General features: G+C 40.2%; 1 protein-coding gene across 1 annotated transcript; it reads left to right on the top strand.

Moving 5' to 3' along the window:
• Positions 1-390: 390 nt before the first annotated feature.
• LOC145771242 (uncharacterized) lies at positions 391-3,195 on the top strand. Its single transcript, XM_082582977.1, has one exon. It carries the CDS (start codon positions 391-393, stop codon positions 3,193-3,195), a length of 2,805 nt encoding a protein of 934 aa, XP_082439103.1.
• Positions 3,196-8,500: the final 5,305 nt, after the last annotated feature.

Raw genomic sequence — 8,500 nt, 5'->3', positions numbered from 1 at the left:
GCAATAATCGCTCTATGGCACTCAAGCGCTTAGAGGGAATGAAGCGGCGATTTATTGCTGACCCGGAGTTATTCAATGAGTATCGTGGTAAAATGTAGGAATATGTTAAATGTGGCTATGCTGTGCCACTTGAAACTGGTGTGGTAGACACACCAGGGAAGACGTGCTATGTGCCCCATCACTGCACGACCAATGCGGCCAAGTTTAGAGTCGTTTTCGACTGCAGCGCGAAGTTTAAAGGCGTGTCATTAAATGACAAGCTGCTTCATGGCCCAGATCTCACCAATAACCTTGTAGGAACATTGTTTCGCTTCAGGCAACATCCGATCGCTGTTGTGGGCGATATTAAGGCCATGTTTTCCCAAGTACGCGTAGACGAAGGGGACAGGGATGCCTTTCGATTCTTATGGTATCCGGACGATAATCTCAAGCGGGAACCTGTCGACTACCGCATGCAAACACGTGTTTGGAGCAAAGTCGTCGCCATGCTGTGCTGCCTTCGCGCTTCGGATGACTGCCAAAGACAATGAAGCAGGTGCTGATCAAAACACTGTTAACACAGTTTTAAAAAATGTTTATGTTGACGATATTTGTCATTCATGTGAATCGCCGGATCAGGCTATCGAACTAATACAACAACTGCGTGAACTATTACAAAGTGGCGGCTTCCATTTAACTAAATTCCTGTCTAACAGTGCAGAGGTCTTGAGTTCTGTGTTGCAGGAAGACTTGGCGTCGAAGGTCGATTTGCCTCAGTGCCAGCTTCCAACGCAGAAAACCCTTGGTGTTGTGTGGAATGCTGCGAGCGATTGCATGGAGGTGAGGGTGAGTATCCAACAAAAGCCTAACACCCGGAGAGGCGTTCTCTCCATGATTTCGCAAACATACGACCCACTAGATCTAATACAACCCTTCATTTTACCTGCTAGGCAACTCCTGCAGCAGGCATGTGACGCTCAACTTGATTGGGATGAACCCCTTAATGGCCTTGGGCCAGTAAACATTAATTGGGAAGCTTGGTTAAAGGCCCTTCCAGAGCTTGAATGTGTTTCCATCGCTAGAAGCCTGACTCTTTTTGGTAAATGTGCTATCCGCTTTGAATTGCATGGTTTTTGTGATGCCAGTACCAGTGGCTATGGGGTCGTGTTTTATGATGATTCTGTAGTAATTTGTAATTTTCTATTTGACAAGTCTCGAGTGGCTCCATTAAAGCCTGTTAGCATACCTCGCCTGGAGCTCACTGCTGCTGTGCTCGCTGCCAAAGTCTGCAATTTTATCCTGACGGAGTGTGATTTTAAATTCAATTGTGTTGTCTTATGGACAGACTCAACTGTTGTGCTGCGTTACATTAATAATACTTCGACTCGTTTTCACACCTTTGTGGCTGATAGGCTGAGCACTATTCACATGCTTACCAGTGTCAATCAATGGCATTATGTACCGACTACCTTAAACCCCGCTGATCTCGCGTCTCGGGGAGTTTGGCCTGATAAAGTTAATACCGCTAAGCTTTGGTTCAATGGTCCTAAGTTTTTGCATGATGTCACGAGCAATTGGCCAAACCAGCCCGACTTTGTTGGCGGAATTTCGTCAGACGATTCAGAGGTTAAAAATATTGAACATTGCTCAGCCCAACAACACGCGATTACGGACTCGGACTCTCTCTGTCGGTTGTTTACCCGCTACTCGAACTTCCACGATCTACAAAGAACGGTTGCATGGTTGCTTCGCTTCAAATTGTACCTGAAAAGGAAATGCCGAGATGACTCCTTGACTGTTAAGACAGATTCGCTCAGTGTCGAGGAGATGGACGAAGCTGAACTTGCCATTGTCACAGCTGCCCAGCATCAAGTGTACCCGACGGTGTTCGCAGTTCTCCATAACCACCCAGGATTCGACGCCCCGGTGGAACTCGTGTCCGACCTGCAGCTGAAGAAGCATGTGGCTTTGAAGGAGCTACAGTCCCTAAACCCCTATGTTGTTAACGGAACGTTAAGAGTTGGTGGGCGATTGCAACAATCTTCTCTGTCAAGCGGAAGAAGGCATCCGATCATTCACCCACATCAGCACCCAATCACCGATCTAGTGATCATGAGGTATCACGAACGAGAAGGACACATGGGATGCTTACAAGTCCTTACCGCCATTGCTTCCCGTTATTGGATTGTCAAAGGGCGGTCAGCTGTTAAAAGGGTCTTGCATTCCTGTATGAACTGTCGTTTTTGGAAAGCTACCGCCGGAAAACAGCAGATGGGCAACTTACCTGCTCCACGCGTAAACAAATCCATTCCTTTTCAAGCTGCTGGCACTGACCTTCTTGGTCCGTTGATGGTAAAGAGCGGCCGCAGCAGTGTTAAGCGATATGTTTGTATTTTTAATTGTTTGGCGACCCGTGCTGTGCACTTTGAGGTCGTGCAATCCCTGGAGGCAAGTGCATTCATTCAAGCCTACCGAAGATTCTGCAGCAGTAGAAACGTTTGTCCTACTGATCTGTACAGTGACAACGGAGGAAACTTTGTTGCTGCAGACCGCGAACTTCGGCAAGGACTCAAGAACCTCCATCAAAAGAAAGTCGCAGATGTCTTACTTCGACATGAAACGAACTGGCACTTCAACCCTCCGCGTGCCTCACACCAAGGCGGCTTCTACGAAACATTTTTTCGTTTATTAAGAAAATTGATGCGGTCGCTGGTGGGAAACGCTACGTTGGATGAGTTCGACCTTCTCACGCTGGTAGCAGAGATTGAAAGAATTTTAAACGATCGTCCCATCACCTCGCTCCCATCGTCACCAGATGATCTGCAAGCCCTGACTCCCAGTATGATACTCACCGGGTCAGCTTGTGACACCCTATCGCCAGATGTTTTTATGAAGGCTGACGGTTATCGACGCTCTTGGAGAAAGACCCAATACCTCACAGACAAGTTTTGGGAACAATGGCTGTTGCAATATCTCCCTCTGCTGCAGCCCCGACAAAAGTGCTTTGGCACATCTCCAAGCTTGAAACCAGGCGATTTGGTACTGGTAACGGACGAGGCAACTAAACGTGGGCACTGGCCCAAGGCTATTGTAAAGGAAGTTATGCCGGACACTAATAAACTTGTCAGACGCGTGCGAGTAAAGGTTGCTGACGGTACAGAGTTTGTTCGCGACATCAGAAAGATCTGCCTGCTAGAGGGCAGTATGGACTTTTAAAATGACAATTTTGTTTTCAAGGCTGGCTGGTTGGCACGATTGCACAACTGACATTGCTCATGCTGCTTAGGTTTCATATTTGAATTGTATTGCGTGTTTGTGTTTATTTTACTATTATTATTCTTGTGCTCCTCACTACCGCAGCTAACGCGGTGTCGTCGATGCATTTGCATCCAGCAGTTCTGCCATAACTGTGTTATTGACTCCCATTAATAGTGTTGTTTTTATTTGCATCCTGCAGTTATTTACACTGTAGCAGTCTAGCTCTGTTTTTGGTCTGACTATTTCACACACCTGTCTCACTACTAAAGGTTTTGCTATGTGCGATATTATTTTTTGTGTTTTGTCAATTCATTGCTTAACTATCACGACTCGACTTAACAGTCGCGTGTTTTTTCTGGTAGCCTACTTTTGCTCTGACGTTAATGTCACTTGCGCTGGTCATAGCATTGCGCAGTATTAGGTTGTATGTGTGCTTTTGTTTATGCCATATCCCCACTTCTGCCACTGGTAGCATGTATGCTATCATTTGTTTTTCGTGTATCCGTTTATGCTGACTTCCAGTTGTCGGTAGACTTATGTTTTTGTGCTTATTCTTAGCAATCGCTAAGCATGTTGGTCAAAAGGGTTTATTAACTCTTCTTGGGCGTGTCTTCGAGCTACTGTTATGTATGTTCTATTAGGTTTGTGTGTTATGCAAGCCAGGTATTGTGTTGTAGTTGTGACCCTTGCTAACCTCGAATATCTTTGATTCTGACTTGTCGATATTTGCATAATTCATGTTCATTGTCGTTTATTTGGCCACCTTGTGGCAATTAATTGGTTTGTGTTTTGCTTCGTTGTAATCGTTTTACAGTGGTAAAACCCTCATTTGTTAAACTCTGGTTTTGGGGGTGGGTATGTTAGAAACGATTCCCCGCCCATTTAATATTATTGTTGTATCTCTGCTCCATTCTATTTTCATGCTTGAGTGACCCGGCCATGCATTAACAATTTTTGCTAGTTTATCTTTTTTTTACGTTTTGGCATGGACTGGAGTGGTTATTGTTTTATAAATCTGGGGAACTGGGGATTTGGAGTGACTAGGGAATATGTAAGAATTCGGTAAGCAACTGTTTGTTTCGTTTTATTATTGTCGTTTCCAATACACCATTTCTTCTAATAAGTAAGGCCTGCACTTTATCCAGTCTAGGCAGAAAACGTTTGAGACAACAAGAATTCCATCACCATAATTCAAAAAGAACCTTTCCATTACTTGGGTTGACCCTTGCGATTACTCCGCATATGGGTTATGTTATGTACCACTATAGTTCACCGTACTGCCGATTGCCTAAAGCAGCGTGGTTCAACTACAGGCCCGCGGGCCACATGCGGCCCGCGGATAAAATTTTTGCGGCCCGCGAGCTTTCACAGTATTAATTTAATTTGTATTAATGTTACAGAAAGTAATTTCAACTAGAACAAGTATAGCATTTGTATGAAAAATGTCAAAAACTTAATTCAAAGTTGTAGACCGCAGGGCCTATACTGTTTCAGCCTATCAGGTCTCGTCAGTACAGCTGGGCTTCCTAAAGGCTGATATGTACTTAATGTTCCGGACGTTTTTGTTTCCTTTACTTGGCGAACATGTATCATTAAAACTGAAGAGTGCAATAGAAATCTGCAAATATTTTTCATTTGCACTGGATGAGTTAACAATAGTTTAAACATAACCATTTTTGTATCATTGTAAAATTTAATAGAACTCTGACAGTTTTCAACATTCTATCAGTTGCATGTCCGCCGTCGTTGTTTCCCGAATTATCTTTTAAATCAGCGTTTTTGAATTTTAAGCTTGTAACCAAAGCCTCTTAACTTATTTTTCCATCAATAGAAGCGTTCCTCTTGGCGTTTTTATTTTGTTTCTGTACTAGTCCTTATTCATCATCATCATTTTGTTCCTTCCTCGTATGGAGGGTTGGATACAATGTGCCATTGTTCTCGACCATGAGCTGTGCGTACTGCACATTCATAAGTTAATTTTGTCCATTTTGTGATGTTTGTTGTCCAAATCATTCTTGGTCTGCCTTTACTTCTTTTACCGTTTATCTTCCCTTCTATTAATGATCTTTGTAATGAATTTTGCCTTATTGTGTGTCCGAAATACTTCAATTTTCTTCTTTTGACTGTTTGTAAGAGCATTTTGCTTGAATTGAATTTGGAGAGTACTTCATCGTTAGTGATCTTTTGTTTCCATGAAATTTTTAACATTTGCCTGTATGTCCAGAGCTCGAAGGCATCGATCCGTTTCTCCATTTTTTGTGACATTGTCCAAGTTTCAGAATTGTATAATAGGGTCGACTAGATATAGCATTTTAAGATCCTGAGACGAGTTGATAAATTTAAACGTTGATTGGTTAAAATATTTTTCATTTTTCCAAATGTAGTTCTTGCAGTTTCTATCCGTCTAAGAATTTCATGGTCACACCTCCCATCTTTAGTTATTAAATGACCAAGATATGAAAAAGATTTTACTTTTTGTATAATTTCGTTGTCAATTATAATTTGGAGTACTGAAGTGTCTGGTGATTTTGAGATTATCATTGATTTGGTCTTTTTAGCGTTAATTTTCATATTAAATTCTTTACCAATTGAGTTAACATTGTCCAATATTTCTTGAAGATCTTCTTGTGATTCAGCCAACAGAACAGTATCATCAGCATAGCGTAAATTTGTTATATTCAAGCCACCAACTTTTACTCCTCTCATATTATCATCAATGGATCGAAAAATCATTTCTGTATATAAATTAAAAAGACATGGAGAAAGTACACATCCATGGCGTACTCCACGCTTGATATCAATTCCTTTAGACAAATCTTTTCCCATGCGAATAAATGCTTTTTGATTCCAGTACAAATTGATAATAAAACGTAAGTCTTTGCCATTCATACCAATATTGGACAAACAATGAATCAGTTTCTCATGGTTAACTCTATCAAATGCTTTCTCATAATCAATAAAACATGCATATACATCTTTATTTACTGCATTGTAACTCTCACAAATTGTTCTGAAGTTAAGTATACCCTCTCGTGTTCCTTTACCAGTTATAAATCCACTTTGAGTCATGCTAACCTCATTCTCAATAGATTTTCGATTTCTTAATAAAATTATTCTCAACAAAATTTTCAGTACATGACTGATCAAACTTAATGTTCTAAAGTCACTGCAGTTCTTTGCTTTGGATTTCTTTGGTAGTCTGACAAAAACAGTTTCATTCATTTCTTTAGGTATAAATCCAGTCATATATATTTCATTACATAATTTGTGTTTGCGTTTTAAACTTATGCCATTGAGTGCTTTTAGCATTTCTGGATAAATGTTATCCTTTCCTGCAGCTTTATTACATTTCAAATCTTGAATGGCTTTCTCAACTTCAGATATCAATATTTCTTCTCCTTCATTATTGGTAATTTCAGGCATACATGTTCTATCATCATCATATAATTCTGTTACATACTCTTCCCATCTACTCTTTATATCCTCTTGCTGAAATAACATTTTTCCTCCACTATCCATGATGCAGCTGTTTGCTTGTTCAACTTTCTTCAAACATGTTAGCTGTTTAACTTTATTGTGTGATTCAAGTGACTTATGAGATGCTTCTAGATGTTCTATTTCACTGCATTGATTTTCCCACCACCTTTGTTTAGCATCTTTGCATAATTGGGATATTTCCTTGTTTAAAGCTTTATATTTCTTGTGATTATTGAATTCGTTTTTCTTTCTCTGTTGCATTAAGTCAAGTATCTTCTCAGTAATCCAAGGCTGTTTAATGTTTTTCCTCTTTGATGGTAAAATATTGGCAGCTGCATCATTTAAGATTTTTTTAATTTCATTCCAACTTCTATCTATAGTTTCTTGTGTAATTACTTGAGGAATTTCTGTTTGCTGTAATAATTCAAATTTATTGTTTACTGCAATACTGAATTTCTCTCGATATTGTTCATTTTTTAACCATGTTCATGTCCATATGTTCTGACATATTTGTTCTTTTTACTCTTATGTCACATCCTGGATACGTTTTAACTTGTCTTACTGCATTTCTGAACCTCTGGTTTATCATAACATAGTCAATTTGATTCCGAAATTGATAACCTGGACTTTGCCATGTATACAACCGCCTAGCAGGATGTTGAAAAAGACTGTTCGCTATTACTAAATCATTAAGTTTACAAAATTCCAGCAACCTTCTTCCACGTTCATTTAAATTGCCAAATCCATAACGACCAGTTGTGGGATATTCATGATGATCACCCACTATTGCATTAAAATCGCCCATTACTATATTAACTTCTCCGCTTTTAGTATATTTAAGTACATCCTTTATTGACTCATAAAACAACTCAATCTCTTCATCGGTATGTTCTTGGGTTGGTGCATAGATTTGTAATATATTTACATTAAATGGTGCTGCAGACAATTTAATCATCATAACTCTGTTAGAAATTGGCCAATATCCAATGACTGAGTTAGCTATTTCTTTTTTCATTATCATACCGACGCCGTACATATGCTGTTCTCCTCCTGAATATACAAAAACAATCTATCTTCTGTCACTTTACCATCACCTATCCATCTAGTTTCACTTATCCGAATTAAATCAAAGTTCATGAGCGACATCTCTTGTTTTAAATTTTCGTATCGACCTGCTTTATAAAGGGTTCTTACATTCCATGTTCCTATTTTGAGTGCCCTTTTTCTAGTATTTAGCAGTCTACCATCAGACTTCTGCCTTCCAGAGGGATTTGGGCATAAGCCATCATCACGAGCAGCTGTGCACATAGAAGAGGTTCCTCCTTCCCTGTAGCTTTTAGGGGACTTCACAGCAGGGGGCCCTGATCAGTCTCCATGACTCATTTTCGTTTTAATAGCTAGCATTGTTTAGTATGGAATATATACTTGGTAAGGCTCCAATCTTTTCCAAGGTGACCAGCCACTGTACTCTAAACGTCAAAAGTGTGCCTAAACGGGTCACATCGTTTTGCTATCATGCCTTCCAAGCCATTGACTATTTATGGTTCTTCTGCCTTTTCAGCCATTCTAGACTTTATGCACTTAAAGGGATTGACTTCCCTACCATGTTAAAGCTGTTCTAACATGCGCCTCATTTAGTTTAGCCAGCATTATGCCGTTACCAGGGTGTGGCCGTTGGTGTGCATTACCAACTTCGTGGAGCCATAAATGAGACTTAGGGTTTATATGAAGGACCAATGTTACCATTACTCTCATATGAGAAAATGAAAGAACTAGAGGTGCTATC

Source organism: Aplidium turbinatum, chromosome 5, assembly GCF_918807975.1.
Source record: "Aplidium turbinatum chromosome 5, kaAplTurb1.1, whole genome shotgun sequence".
In the NCBI taxonomy this organism is placed as follows: Eukaryota; Metazoa; Chordata; class Ascidiacea; order Aplousobranchia; family Polyclinidae; genus Aplidium; species Aplidium turbinatum.
This window is presented reverse-complemented; position numbering and strand designations above follow the sequence as displayed.

What these genes read in the sequence shown, in the direction of transcription:
- LOC145771242 (XM_082582977.1), top strand. Translation starts at nt 391, where the DNA reads ATGCCTTTCGATTCTTATGGTATCCGGACGATAATCTCAAGCGGGAAC.